Source organism: Lampetra fluviatilis, chromosome 2 (genome assembly GCF_964198595.1).
Source record: "Lampetra fluviatilis chromosome 2, kcLamFluv1.1, whole genome shotgun sequence".
Taxonomy (NCBI): Eukaryota; Metazoa; Chordata; class Hyperoartia; order Petromyzontiformes; family Petromyzontidae; genus Lampetra; species Lampetra fluviatilis.
In genome coordinates, this window is record NC_136276.1 from 19,230,331 (window position 1) to 19,246,415 (window position 16,085).

The following is a 16,085-nucleotide window of genomic DNA, read 5'->3' on the forward strand; positions in this document are numbered from 1 at the left end:
ACACACACCCACCTACACACGACCCACCGTCACACACATTTCACCTCCACCCATGCCCTACTTCCACACACTCCGTACTTCCACACACCCCACATGCACACGCAAAGATACACACACGCACATCCACACGACCCACCGTCACACACATTTCACCTCCACACATGCCCTACCTCCATACACCCCACCTCCACACAAACACACACACACATCCCAGCTTCGCATACGTACACTGTGCCACTCCCCGTGTTGTCAGGATCTGTTGCCTTGGGGCAAGTTTCAGATTGACTGCACTTCTACCCGTTAAGAGTAACGTTCTCCCGTGACTGCTGGAGGCGTGGTTAGACATATGGGTGGAGGCCCCCCCCCCCCCGTGTGTTGAATTGCAGTTTCATTTCTTAAAATATTTTACCTGGATTATCATTTCAGATTGAACGTCTCATTTGCAAGGATGTCCAGTGACACGCGCATTGCAAACACGTATTGTACTGGCACGTATATAAACAAATGTACTATCTACAACTCGTATCGGATACATGCATGTATGTTGAACTTATTTCGCTCCGTAGCCAATCATGCTGATCGGAGGTGCGATATACAGAATGAATGAATTAACTTATGCTATAGTGTACAATGTAACGTAACGAAACTTCTCAGAGCGCTGATTCCCAGAGGTGTGGACTCGAGTCATGTGACTTGGACTCGAGTCAGACTCGAGTCATGAATTTGATGACTTGCGACTCGACTTGGACTTGCATAACAATGACTTTGTCCCACCTATGAGATGTGGACTCGAGTCATGTGACTTGGACTCGAGTCAGACTCGAGTCATGAATTTGATGACTTGCGACTCGACTTGGACTTGCATAACAATGACTTTGTCCCACCTCTGCTGATTCCCCTATTGGCAGCTGTCCCTGTACGGTACGAGGTTAACTCAACACGTGGCTAAGCGGTGGGAATTGGTCTGCCAGTAGGGGGCGTTTGATTGCCATGTGAGTAATTTGTGGGTCATTTTTCAAAAGTTTGCAAAGTTGAGCCGAGATTGAAATTGTACGTTTTTTTTTTTTACACGGCGGGAGATCGAGAGAACCTGGAAGAAATCCACGCAGTATTAATACAAACTCTACTCGGAAAAGTACCTTCCCCGAGCCAGCAAACGTACCCAAGCTATCCTTCAGTACAATGTCAAATACAATTTGTGTCAAGACCAGAAACGGGGCAGCCAAGGCACGACAGATAACGCTTCCACGTGGCACTCGTTTGCATCATTACACCTTCCATCATATGTGGCCGCGTAGGCGCAAATTTTACGAAACTCATTCGCAGACGTGATGTCATTTTCTCGACTTCATGATGTCAGTGGTGGCTCAGACTTTATCACACAGCTGCAAGTGTTTTTTGAGTGCTAGAAAGTCATCCAGGGTTACTCAAAGGTTGTGCAATTGAAACACAATGCAGGTCTATGCACTGTAAGCATATTCCCGAGAGCACTTTCAGCTGTGGGTGTTACCTGATGGCATCCCTTGGATATTCGGAAATTTCCGCTTATTTAGTAAAAGACGTGAATTGTGCCCAAGGTGCACGAGACCACAACCACACGATCAAATCGGCTGGAATATGCCCCGCTGTCCTCAGATCTCGGAAGCTCGGCAGGTTTGAGCCTGGATAGCGTTTGGATTTGGCCACAGCCACGCACACACACAGGCGTTACGGGTGGCTACGGCTATGTAGCAGGCAGCGGAGGCCAGTGCAGCAAAATCCATTTAACTTCTCCAAATTTACACTCTCTGCCTTCGCCAAACCGCACTGACTCAACGATCCCCCATTACATGGGGAGGCCCTAACCCATTAGTGGATTGACATCAGGCTGTACTGTACAACATCATCACGATCTATGGGCAGATTGCCCGTAGGTGTCCGCTGTACATGTACAGTATATTCGTGTGTTTTTAATGTCATGCCTTTGAAGGTTATATACGTGCTGTTTTGTAAATCATCTGATTTATGCCGAGGGTGCATTTGGCCGATATAGTAGAGGTCATTGCTTCTGGGGTCACTGGCATTATCTAGTACCGTTTGTATCAGAGGGTCTAATTGTGGAGGATGAATCAGCATTGCGGTCCAATGAGACATTCATTAATAATGCGGTCTGTAGCGCAAAGTGGAGGGTTAGGTGAGCGTGGCTTTTACCTTCGTGCGTCTGTAAAGTCTGTGAAGGACACTCACTCGCTGCCGTGTTTGTTGAATGTGAAAGAGGCGTGCCGGTTTACAGTGAGATGGAGGTTATGGTAATGTGACCATGAGATGACCTCCATGCCAAAAAAGCAGGTAAAAAAGAAATACCCACTGTATTTGAAAGACTAATTACAATAGTAGTTGCTCTGCACTTGCACCGATGGACCGTACATAAATCATTACTTATTAACACATCTTTAGCTATTTATGGACACCATTAAATAATTACCAGTCTAACCAGTCAATGGTTGCGAGTTTACATTTGCAGTGTGTGAGATAACTGAATTTGGTGATCCAGCACAGTACACAATGTGCACAATAAAGCAGAGTGCATGCTGTATGGTTACCGTGTGTTATTCATGAAGGCAGTAGGGTGGATATTTTTTTCAATGGCACAGGCCTCAGCAGGAAAAAAACCAGTTGTAGGCAGCACACGTCTGTTAAACCATTGTACATTTACAACCACTGTGGAGGGTTGTGTATCTTTGGCTAAACCGATGCAACACACAGCCGTACCTGTCAACCCATACGGTTTACCCCGTATTCTTTTCCAGGGAAATTTAGTTTTCAGGTCCATACGACATACAGCCATTTCAATACGAGCAAAAAAAAAATGTTGTCTATTTGTTTGTGTTTCTCCCTTGTGATGGGACTTTGTAGGATGAACGTTTAGATTTATAAAGGCATGGGGTGACCAATAAGGTCTGAATTGGTTCGTAATAAGGTAGGGCACTGATAAGGGGTTGACAGGTATGCACAGTCCATCATCAAAAACTCAACACATTCGACAATACCGCGGCCGTGGAGTTTAAGAGGTTGGGTGGCAATTCAGCATTGGCGACGTTTTAGACAATGGTTCTTCTTCATAGCCTGCCAGGTGTACAGGTACAGTACATTACAAATGTCATGAGATTATTCACGTGGACCAAATAAATGTTTTGGTGTATTAGGACAGTGTGCACATATGTAATAATTAATTACAGCTCAGATCGCGCTTTTCAGAATGTCATCTCAAGGCGTTTTACAACGATGATAATGGGAGGGGATGGGTAAGAAGTGGCAGAGTTAAAACAATAAATGCTTCTTGAAAGAGGAATGATTTTAATTCGAGACTGGAAGATCCCAACCGTACCCGCTGTGACAGCCTTCGGCAGAGAGAGCTTCGCTGTCCTGGTGCCACGGAATCAAAAACTTGATTGCCGGTGTAGATCTTCTTGGTTCTTTCGGTAAAGTCACGTAGAAGGGAAGTAATAAAATAATAAAAATAAAACATAATAAAATTATTCTCACGACGTTTCGGCCACAACGCAAGCAGCCGTCCTCAGGTGAAAACCAGGTCCGTCGAGGCGACAGAGTCTGAATGAAACAGCACACGAGCTTGGAGCATATATATAAGCTGGGCGCCTTGACAAAGGAATTTGCATATCAAGATGAATTTAGCATATTTATGGGAAATGCAGGAATGTGAGTGCAGAACTTGTAAATCCACTGCCCGATGAGGGCCTCGCCTCTGCACCTTGTGGGCCGTGGGGATTATTATGTGACCACACTTCCCCCACGCTGGTTGGTGCTGGTCGGTGCCGGTCGGTGAGGGCGGGGGAGCGTAGAAGCTAGGGCTGAACGATTTGGGGAAAATATCTAATTGCGATTTTTCTGACAGATATTGCGAATTGATTTTCGAGAATTTTCTTAAGTCAAGCTTCAGTTCAATATTCGCTGTGTAATAAATTTAAAACATGTGATGGAGCATTACCACATGATTACATCAATATGAACTGCTCTATATATTCTAATGCAAGGATGAGAACTTAAAATATATTATTGCTTCCAACATGTATTTATTAAAATGTTTCAATTGAAATAGAACAATCAAACATAGAACAATTGTTAAGTTAAATAAATAACGTTATAATAATGAAAAAATGCCAATAAGAAAGTCATAGCACTGTTCAAATCGCAAAAAATCGCAGCCTTTGGGATTTGATAATCGCATTGTTTCAAATTGTGATTTCGATTTGAAATCGATTAATTGTTCAGAAGCGACCTGGCCACAAATGATAGCTCAACAAAGTGGCTTATCACGTGGAAATAAATAGCCGCCAAATGCTCTAAAACGCACGTTTCTAAATGTGGAGGGAAAGCCGAAGGACCCGGATAAAATCCACGTGACCACGGGGAGAACATGCAAACTCCAAATGTACAGGCGTCAGGGCCGAACTCACGTCCTCCTGTATACCAGGCGAGGCGGTTAACATCTCGCCACCGTGGTACCCCCTGGGTTGAGGGAGTTAGATTTGGCGCCGAACGGTGGGCAGTGCTGCTGCTCCAGGAGTTCCTGCTGCACCCGGTCGCGGTGGGGGTTTAGGGTTTACAATCTGACCCTTCGTCCTTGAGCGAGCTAAGGACGATTAGACCCTTGATGAGGCTTTCGCTTAACAGTACGGTCTCATTGGGCTTTGTAGCGGTGAGCTGTGCAGTGCATAAAAACAATTGTCCAGAAAGCTAAAACCACCTTCGCAGTGCATTACATCGTACTGTAAGGCCAGTATTCTATGATTGTGTATGGTGATACTGTTACGGTCAGAAACTAGATGCCAATGTCGAGGTCTGCTCGCCACGGGAGCGCTTCGGGGGCGTTCGTTTCGTGTCGTTTTGCTTTTCCTCCTCCCGTTGAAGGAGTGGTTTACTCGATGGTCCGTGGGTTGCGTGGGCACAATCGCAAGGCTGTTGTGGCATTGGCTTTAATTTCCCATTCATGTGGGAGATGTGCGCATCGGCTCATTGATGTTCTGACGTGGTTGATGGTTTCCACCAGTGGCTTTTTGATGAATGTCAAAAGCCAGATGGTGGGATGTTTGGGTCTCGATTGAGGTGTTTATTACTCTTTGGTTCTTTCGGTAAAGTCACGAAGATGGAAAAAAAATCACTAAATTAAATCACGACGTTTCGAAGGCAACACAAGCTTCCATAGCGAGTAATTTTTCTGTGGCTGTTCCACCTGATGACGGAAGCTTGTGGTGCCTCCGAAACGTCATGATTTAATTTAGTTATTTTCATTTTATAATATTTTTTCATCTACATGACTTTACCGAAATAACCAAAGAGTATGGATCCTTGCAGTCACGAAAATTTCAAATCTAAAGATGTTTATTCTGAATGCCACATTACTCCAGGATTTCATTGTTAATTTCGCCAAGTTTGTGCGTTGCAGTACGAGCAAAAGTATATGTTTCACCTGTAACCAGTGCAAAGATGTGGACTCGTGTTTCGGCTGGTTTGAAACTGGTTTAATTGCAGCATATTGCACAAATAGACTTTAAACGTAATAACGTTGACGGAACGCAAATTCTAAAATGGCATCCGCGGCGGAAATGCACAAGAACGAAACGCGAGCTGATACTTAAAGCACAAGGAATGTTTGGGGGGGGGGGGTGCGTTCTCAAGAGGTAATCTAGAGCCTAACGAATATTTTATTGTCTCACCAGTATCACAGAGTTATAGCAATAATGCATTGTGAACTGTGTGACTGGGAAATGTTAAGTAATGCAATTTACCTTCTGGGAAAAATGCGAAGAGTCATTAAGATGCAATTAGAAACGTGGGTGGTGTCTTATGTGAATGAAAGGCAACGTGGAATGTTGGAATGCTCGCCCTTCCAGATTGTGTAGGATTGATGAATCTGTGTTTTTGCAATGGGGAAACACTGTACACTGTTTACTAGGCAGTAACGAAAATACTCGGGGAATTCAGAGTGGTGGTGCATCTATCTGCCTGTTACATCATTGTAGCGTCAAAGGGCTACATGGAATGTAGCGGCGGAGCGAAAACTGAGTGCATTCATCTCGCATCTGCTTTGCTGAAGAAAATATTGTGATTGTTCATACAAGGTGGTCCAGATTTCTTGTGAACCCCATTGAACTCTCTAAAACTCCATCTTTCCAACGTGAGGTTTATTTAAAACATAAATGAATATGCAAAGTAGAAACAAAAATGCCTGAGGGGGTCAATTCATTGGGGGGGGGGGTCACAAGTCATCTGGACCAGCCTGTAGTCCGAGCGGGCCCATCATGAATGACACAAGCGGGGGTAGAATTGCCGTTCGTATTTACCGCTGCATGCACATCTCCACGTGCGGTTACCACACCATTGCATTTTGCGGCGACGTTCGTTTTGCGGTCTCTTCGCGCAACACCATTTTAATGACTTTTTTGTTGGCCAGGCTCAGCTCAATGAGGTGGTATTTACTTTACTGACCCATAAGGGAAAATGGTTCTGCTTTGATAAGTCTAGATACATATATTGCTGAATTAGACAAAAACATCTGTACTTTTTTTTTACTAAAGGGTTTTGCAATTAAATGTTTTTTTTTAAACAGTTATCTTGACTATTCAGGCGGTTCAGAGGTACAGTGGTGAACGCACTTGCACTATGAACCCAGCTACCCGAGTTGGATTTCCTGCCAAGGCTACAATCAGTGGGCAAGGGATTTCCTAACCAGTCTTGCCCCCCCACCAACCACCACCCCCTCCCACCCAACGTTATCAACCCATACTCACCAGCACAGTGAAGCATGGTGGTCAAAGGACCCCAGTGATCGAGAGGAGTGGAAAGGCCTTCACATCCAGCAGTGAATTGACACGTGGTCGAAATTCACTTTTCATGAAGTGTGCTTGTTCATCTCTGAAGTGTATGTGCAGGTGCTAGGGGGATTATTTACTTTGCAGGGTCCTAAGAGTTGGTGGGGGCTTGATGGTGTGGCAAGGGGGGGAGCTTCATACAGCAGTGGATAGACCATATTCTTGTTTTTTTTGGTAAAGTCACGTAGAAGGGAAATAATAAAATAATAAAAATACAACATAATAAGATAAAATTCTCACGACGTTTCGGCCACAACGCAAGCAGCCGTCCTCAGGTGAAGAACAGGGCTGTCGGAAAGACAGCGTCCTGTTCTTGACGTTTCATTAGGATGCTGTCTTTCCGACAGCTCCTGTTTCTTCATCTGAGGACGACTGCTTGCATTGTGGTGGAAAAGTCGTGAGAATTGTATTTTATTATGTTTTATTTTTATTATTTTATTATTTCCTTTCTACGTGACTTTACCGAAAAAACCAAGAATATGAATCCATGCAGTCACGAAAGCTTTAAATTGGATAGACCATGTCTGATGATGTTGACGATCAGTATTATATACGGCACTTTTTGTAATTTTTTCATTCGTTTGTTTGTTGTTGTAAATCAAGGCAGTTTTTCTTGACAGACCTTGCTACTTTGTTCTACAGGCATGAATGCAGCCGTCCGTGCCGTGGTGCGCATGGGCATCTATGTTGGGGCCAAGGTCTATTTCGTCCATGAGGTAGGTGGTGCCTTATTGGACGCAGCCGTCAGTCGTATTTTACACTGGGCTAAACGCGTGGCTCAGCCGAGTGAGAACTAATGTTGTCAGGTCACTCATTCTTCTTCTTATCTGCTGCCTTCATTAGTCTGGAACATACTTGCTCCAGTCATCTGTGCTGTTGACTCCCTGCCCCTGTTCAGGGCCACCCTCAAGACTATCCTTTTTCCCCTATGCCTATAACCGAGCGTAATAGGCAGTCAGTTTCTCTGTAGCGCCTTGAGATGCTGCCTCATTTAGTTTACCTTTGAATCAGCATACTACTGCTATTATTTTTATTCTACCAGGTAAGGCCCACTGAGCTATATAGTTCTTGAGATGCGGCCTGGCAACAAATGAGAGCTCTACGAAGTGGCTTATCATGTGGAAATGTATAGCAGCCAAATACTTTTAAACGCATGTTTCTAAATGTGGAGGGAAAAACAGGAGGACCCGGAGAGAAATACACACGACCACGGGAAGAACATGCAAACCCCTAATATACAGGCATCAGGGTTGGGATGGAAACCACAACCTCCTGTGTATACCAGGCCAGGTAGTTAACATCTTCCACCATTGTATGGCTAAGTGAGTCTGTGTCAGGCTCTCACCTGGAACAAAGCCAGATTTTCATCTCTGGCAAGTAGGTCACACTCAGCTCACTTAGCAATGAACATGTAATAATGCAAATAATATAAAAAATATATTTAATTTTTCACTTTTTCGAAAGGCCTAAAATGTAATCGTCCTTAATTGACATTGAAGTCTCAAATGCATTTATGGATGTCCTACCGAGCTTCCTGCATGGGATGTTTTATACATTTATTTTGTAATGTTTTGTTGTGGGTAAAAATGATTTGAGGAATTGAAAAAAGAAATTAATATAAAAATTAACCCAGATTGTGATGCATGCAAAGTTTGTGTTTATAATTTTCTATTTTAATAGTTCTCATGTACAGGTAATAATACATATCCATTTTTCCAAAATAATTAGCCAACATACTTAATATTATTGTAAACGCATATGAGTAGCAACTTACGTTATGCAGGGGTGAATGCAACGTTTACAAGAAATGAATGTAATTGCACATTGTAATAATGTTGCAATAAAAATACACTCCGAGGTCTTTGTATCTGTATATATTTTTTGTTAGCAAATTTATTGAACTAATTTGTAAACATAAAAATTGTTCGTTCTTGGTTAAATGTGACAGATCATAATGTCACAAAAACGTGCACAGTTAAACGTTATTCAACTGAGTTTCACTCAGCATCATCTTGTCATAAGCCTTTTTAATCGTTGCAACGTTTTCAATCTGTCACGGTAATACGCACGAGCTTTCTGAAATAGACCACACCATATAGCCATCGGGTATAATGCACCCATTTAATCGGTGCAGTAACATATTTTTTGAATTCGTTGTTCTTGTGATCTTTAAGTATTGTTGTTTAATAAGTGTATTGCCGGCAAGTGCATTTATTGTCGGCAAATAAATGTATTTAAGAACAAATTTCGATTTAAAGCTTTCGTGACTGCAGGGATTCATCTTCTTGGTTCTTTCAGTAAAGTCACGTAGAATGGAAATAATAAAATAATAAAAATAAAACATAATAAAATAATTCTCACGACGTTTCGGCCACAAAGCAAGCAGCCGTCCTGCTGCTTGCTTATTTTTATTATTTTATTTAAGAACAATTCACCATGATGAGCACAATATGGTGATATTGTGCATAACGGACAATAGGATTATTGTGGATCTCATATCGTTCGACACGTATCGTATTTATCGCCCGATTGCAGCAGCCGTAGAACTAATGTGGAGAGGTGATCTTTATATTTGCTAAAAAATAAATGAGTGGTCCAGGTGGTGAAACAGTTTTGGAAAAGGTGAGGACCAATGGGAGGGCCCAATGGGAGAAGCAAACAGAGGAGGAAGGCAGAGGGCTTATACTAAACTGCACAATTTTTATTTGTATTTTACCAGGTAAGGCCCACCAAGCTAGAGTATTCCCTCGTTATTCGTGAGGGGTACGTTGCGGAGATGCTCTTGAATAGCAAATTTCACGGATTACGATATTTGCCAACGAAAACCTATATTTTTAATGAATTACTGTAAAAAAATACGTAAATAACATTAAATACATGAACATTATCATAATCGTATTCTTGGTTCTTTCATTAAAGTCACGTAGAAGGGAAATAATAAAATAATATAATATATATTATTATTTCCCTTCTTCGTGACAAGAATATGAATCCCTGCAGTCACGAAAGCTTTAAATCAAAATGATCATAATCTCTTTACATCTCTTTACGTCTCATCACTTTATCTCTGATAACTTTCTTTCTCTGACTCTCTCTCTCGATGCATTCGTGTTCCAGATGTGATTCGCGGGTAGCCAACATCGCGGATAGCAAGTTCGTGAATAACGACGGTCTAAATTTCGATTTAAAGCTTTCGTGACTGCAGGGATTCATCTTCTTGGTTCTTTCGGTAAAGTCACGTAGAAGGGAAATAATAAAATAATAAAAATAAAACATAATAAAATACTATTCTCACGACGTTTCGGCCACAACGCAAGCAGCCGTCCTCAGGTGAAGAACAGGTCTGTCGGAAAGACAGCGTCTGAATGGCTTCTTCACCTGAGGACGGCTGCTTGCGTTGTGGCCGAAACGTCGTGAGAATTGTATTTTATTATGTTTTATTTTTATTATTGTATTATTTCCCTTCTACGTGACTTTACCGAAAGAACCAAGAAAACGACGGTATGCTGTGTGTATATAGCTCTTTTTTCAGAAGCAACCTGGCCACAAATGATAGCTATGCATGGCCAATAGGATGAGACTGCTGTCTTTCACAGCGTCTCGTGGAGTAATCCTCATTATCCGGGATCCAGCGATGGCTCCTATTGACCAGAGAAATTCGGGGAACGATGACTTTTCAAGAGTGGTCATACACGACCCGCGCCTGACCTTTGTAAAGTCAGGGTTCGGAAACCTTGCGGGTCTTGAGCCGCATGTGGCTCTTTACAGACTGCTTCGTGACGTAATGTACGTACTGTATGTAATGTGTGTGTGTATTCGCGAGCATTACGGCTCTTGAAATGTTGAGTTTTATTTTACCGTAATGGGAAAACAATGGCTTCTCTTGTTCTTTTGGTTGCCGGACCCCCAGTAAATCGATCTTCGCATTGTAGTCACGGCGAGTGGAGCGCCGTCTCTTGGACGCAACGCGCTATTGCACGCACTGACACCCACCACACAGGACGAGAAACAGGCCTGCCAACCAGAGGTCGCAACCGGGTACCCGATACCCGTACCCAACCCGATACCCGGCTATCCGTACCCGGCCAGGTACGGGTACGGGTACCCGTTTGCGACCCTGGTTTAGCCGGGTACGGGTACGGGTAGGCCGTGAGTTACTGGTGAGTCACCGTTTGTCACTCATTTCGGGTAGGGTACGGGTACGGGTACCCGGCCGGGTACGGGTACCCATTTGCGACCCTGGTGCGGCCGGGTACGGGTAAGGAATCAAAACCCGTTTGCGACCTCTGGTGTCTGGTGAGTGTCACGTGATCTCGTGTGTCGGACAGGCTACCCTTCTAGTCTAATCCATAATTGGTGTTGTCTCTCGATAATTGTATAAATATTCCCATTCGCGATGTATGTATAATAATGGAACTTATATCGCACCGTACATAGCCAACCGTGCTTATTGGAGGTGCTTGGAAAGACAACAAACTAAACGTAAAAAGCAGTTCTGAAGAAATTAGTTTTCAGTCTATATTTAAAAGTGCATGGCTCCAGTTTCTTCCTAATATCGGAAGGAAGAGCGTTCCAGATGGCTGCAGAATTGCATCTGAAGATGCGCGATGCAGTGACCATCTTTGTGCGATGGTGAGCCAAAACGGAGTTAGCGTGACGGTTTATGCTGCTTGATGAGAGCGACATTCGTGGCAGGGGTTGTGGGTGGAGGCCCTTACGCCAGCAGTGGCATTGAGAAAATGCTTTTGGGGTGGCACTTTTACCTTTCCCAGTGCAGTCTCTGGGATGGGCATTGGAGCACGGTGGCGAGATGTTAACTAATTTTCCTGGTATACAGGAGGTCGTGAGTTCGATCCCAACCCTGACGCCTGCTGTATATTTGGAGTTTGCATGTTCTCCCCGTGGTCGTGTGGATTTTTCTTCGGGTTCTCTAGTTTTTCCCTCTACATTTATAATAAACATCACACGTTTGGAGTATTTGGCTGCTATAAAATGTCCACGTAATAAGCCGCTTCGTTGAGCTATGCTTTGTGGCCAGGTGGCTTCTGAAAAAGAGATATTTAGCTCAGTGGGCCTTACCTGGTAAAATAAATAAATAGTTTTTAGTTTTAGCAGAAGCACAATTTGAGTCCTGGCATGCAATTTAATTTCCGGAATTATACATTTCTCTTTTTAAACAAACCTCCCACTGCTGTGTGACTCAACATTAGTCACGCATACATGCAATGTGACAAACCACAACTGCTCACGATCTAATCTCCATAAGCCACGTGCTCCACGCAATGCAGGTTCGTTTTTCTGGCAGTCTGCTACCATAAAGCTACGGTGTCTTTAACATTTAAAGATGTTGTCATTCTAGTAGCGACCAAAAAGCCTGGCAGATAAACATAATTTGTCATCTCACAGTGCGTCTGCGTATATGTGCCTTTACTTGGATGCCTATCTGCATATTTTTCCTCCCCCCCCCTTCGTTCCGCATTGGTTTCCCCTGGGTTCTCCGATTTCCTCCCTTAACTGAAATAAAACCCGACCCACAGTGTAACCGAGGTTGGACAAACATCTCAATCTGCTGAAAAGTTGTCTGCAAATCACTCAGTTGGGATCACACACAGTAACATCTCCCCCCCCTACTGCGGAAATTTTGGCAGGACCCTTCCTGAAAAAAAAAAGTCAATCCACTCATCTGAGCAACAAAATAATAAGAAGAATATACGCTTGAAAGGAAAAATGCTGCTGAATATGTGGCGCACGTTGCTTATGGAAATTGGGACCTCCTGACCGTTGATTTGTCACACTGCTGGGATGTGTGACTAACGCTGAATCACGCTGGAGTGGGTGTTTCATAGCAAAAAAGACTGCGCTCCACAGATGATTGTGCATGCAAATTTGAGTACTACTACAACCGCAGATGGTGACAGGCCTTCATCCAGCAGTGGATAAATCATGGCAGATTATGATGATGGTTAAGATGATTATGAATGGCTTTTAGACTACATTGGGTCACTCAATTTGTCATTACCAGCAGTGGATAGGTTATGGCAGATTATGATGATTAAGATGATTATGAATGGCTTTTACACTACATTGGGTCACTCTCCTCTCAACCTGCCATTCACCCATTATGCCTCGTTTCCATTCATGCAGCAAATGTGTGAAATGTGTGTGGAATCTCCTCTTGGCAATCCAACTCAGAATCTTTCAGATCAGAATCTTTATTTGTCCTCTTGTAATCTGATGAGCTATGGAGCTCTTCTTCACAGATGTCCAGGAGGGGCAGGTCAGAAAGTTACAATAACTAAGAAGACAAAAAAACAACGATCGGAGTGAAAAGTATAGGGAAGCAAAGCAAATCGCAAAAAATAAATACGTGAAATAGATAAAATATATAAGTTCAAATTGCATAAGTAAACCAATTCCCAGGTTTGGGCAAGGCAGGAAGACAATAGCAGAAACAGTCCCAGACCACACCAAGACAATGCACAGTCACGCAATAAAATTGCACATTTCAATTGAACTGTCGATACACGGGCAAGGATGAAAGTTACAAATCGCATTTTTAAATGCAGTTGTATTTAGCATCATCGTTTGTTCGGGTGAGTGCGTGAATATTACAGTGAGGAATACAGGTGCAGTAAAAGCTCTTCGTGTCTGCCACAGAGTGAGAGATCTCGACACAGGTTACGAGCGAATCCGCAATGAAGAACGAGTTTTGACCCTGGTATGCAGAAATAACTCGTCTTCTGGAGTCCCCATGGACTGTTGCTGACCTTCCCAGTCTTCACAGACCCTGCAGAAGTCAGGGATTTTTTTTGTATCTCTGTCTGTGGCTCCCTCTGCCCACTTAGTTGAAAAGCACATCCGCTCCAATTCAGATGAATGATTTAGTGTTTTGCAAGCGCAAGCCAAGAGAGTGTAGTTTTTCTGAAGGACATTAGCTGCTAGCTGTTAGGACTGTACGATTGTGCAAACATCGGCGAGAGTATGGGACACCCACCTACACGGTTTAAAGGTGAGCAGTCTGTTGAAAGTACAGCAAGTATGTTACGGACCTATCCATACAAATATTTGAAGCATTATCACCTCGCATGCATTTATATATGTGTTTTCTCAAGGTACTTCAGGTAAAATAAGGAATGTTATACAAGTCTTCAAGCGAAATCAGAAGCGTCATCATTGTGCTAATGAGTGGTCGTGAGCACACGTGCCAATGAAATGCCGGGCCAAGTCACAGAGGATGAGTGATGTTTTTTGTATTGTTGTGCGTAGGTTTTTTTTTTCACGAGCGTCTTTGCATTGAACGTTTGTGGCTTTTTCCCCTGCATTGTTCAGGGTTACCAAGGGATGGTGGATGGAGGAGACCACATCGAAGAAGCAAACTGGGAGAGTGTCTCAAGCATCCTTCAACTGGTAATTTAATTGATATTTCTAAGTGCGCTTACCAAAGCCGTATTACTGCATCTCACCATTATCGTTTTGAACGCATTCACATTTTGTGGTTTGTCTTGTACCGGTATCTGTCACGTAGCATTGCTTCGTGACTTCATGGTGTATTGGTCAACCTGTAACCTTACCGATTGTAATCTTGTGAAGGGCATTGAGTTGATAGTTGTCACATTGAATATCAATTAAAGTTGAAGTGAATGAAATTATTGGAAGGTCTGTGGGGTTTGATTCAGCTCATCATTCTTGTACGGTCCTTAAAATAAGTACCACTTTGTGGGAAAGCAACTGTGAATCAGGATATATTTATTTATACTGGACGAATCCGATGATCGTTAAAGCTCTTTTCACACCTCCTTGCCTTGGTACCCTCAGAGGCGTAGCTAGGATATTTTGCGCCCGGGGACGAACTATAAACTTGGCGCCCCCCCCCCCCGTTTAATCACATTTTCCTATTACATCGAATAAGGAATAACAATGTAAATTTTAATGAAACATTGTATTTAAAGAAGCAAATTTATAGAAATTATATTACATGGCTCACTCAGTCACTGTCGTAGACTGGTTGACATGGTCTACAAAAGATTAATTTTTCTTGATTTCACTGTCACAAACTGGTCAATCACGTAATCAAAATCTGTTTTTTCAAATGTTTCTCTTTCAACGCTAAGAAGAGCAAGATCGCTGAGACGATCTTGTCGCATTGAAGCACGCAAATACGACAAAATAAGTTTCAATTTGCTGAACGACCGCTCACAGCTTGCAATTGAAACTGCTATTGTTAATAAAATTTGCAGTGAAATTCGGAAATTTGTCGTCTCCATAAAACACAATAAAACCAAGAAGATCCAAAGAAGTTTCTGGTAGAACTTCATTCCGGTTACTGAGCAGCATTTTGCAATCTCCAATTTCTGTGAAAAGTTCGTGGCCATTGATGTCGGTGTCATAGAAATTTCCAAAATCTGTGCAATTTCGACGAATTGCATCGACATCTGTGTCGGATAGAAGAGTTTTGACGTCCAGCAGAAATCTAAATTTTGTGTTCAGGTCTTTTAGTCGTAAAAACCGTGTTGACATCTCCTGTTGAAGTCGATAAAATACGCTCTTCATAACGCGCACAATTTCTTCTTCTGCTGAAAGTCCTACATCTCTTGCCAGTTCTCCTGGCATCTTCCGACGTCGCCTAATTCTTCTGTCCACATCGATCCCCCAGGCTGTGCATCTTGTTTTGGCGTTTTCTAGAGCAACTTGGCTCAAATCATCACGAAGCTTGACAAATTCATGCTCCAAAAATTCAAGATCAGTTGCTGCTTCCTTGAAATTCATAGTAGGATCCTGTAAGCACTTCTGAACACGATAATTTTTTCCAAGAATGACATTCCAGAAATGTAATAAAACTATGAAGTTAAAATTTAATACGCATGCCTGTAACTGTTCTGCATCACTTCTGGTTTCAAGCGTCATAGTTACGTCCTCCGATAATTTGCCTAGCAGCCCTCCTAGGTCATCCAGTCCTTCATAGATAGCTTGAACAGCTTCTGATCGTGCAACTCCAGCGTGTGTCAAGCCGTCGTGGTTTCCGCCGCCAAAAAACAGGCCAGTGACTAAGGCTGAAAGACTGCGCCTGTCTTGTTTGGGACGTTCTTCCATGTAAGTTCTTAATAGGCGCGCGTACCAAAATGTAATTACATGCCATGTAGGCTGTGTGTGGCAGGATATATAAACTTTTAGGTTGAGGTGTAGATTAGTGCAGTAGTTTCAGGCTGCCGCGCC

General features: G+C 43.0%; 1 protein-coding gene across 6 annotated transcripts in view; it reads left to right on the forward strand.

Annotated features, from left to right (window-relative positions):
* LOC144943863 (ATP-dependent 6-phosphofructokinase, platelet type-like) overlaps positions 1-16,085 on the forward strand; it is a 339,772-nt gene that overhangs the window by 5,590 nt on the left and 318,097 nt on the right. For all 6 annotated transcript variants that reach the window (XM_078871710.1, XM_078871742.1, XM_078871725.1 and 3 more), the window contains exons 3-4: positions 7,515-7,588; positions 14,202-14,279. In XM_078871710.1, the coding sequence (XP_078727836.1) occupies positions 7,515-7,588; positions 14,202-14,279 (152 nt within the window). The remainder of the gene's footprint in view (positions 1-7,514; positions 7,589-14,201; positions 14,280-16,085) is intronic.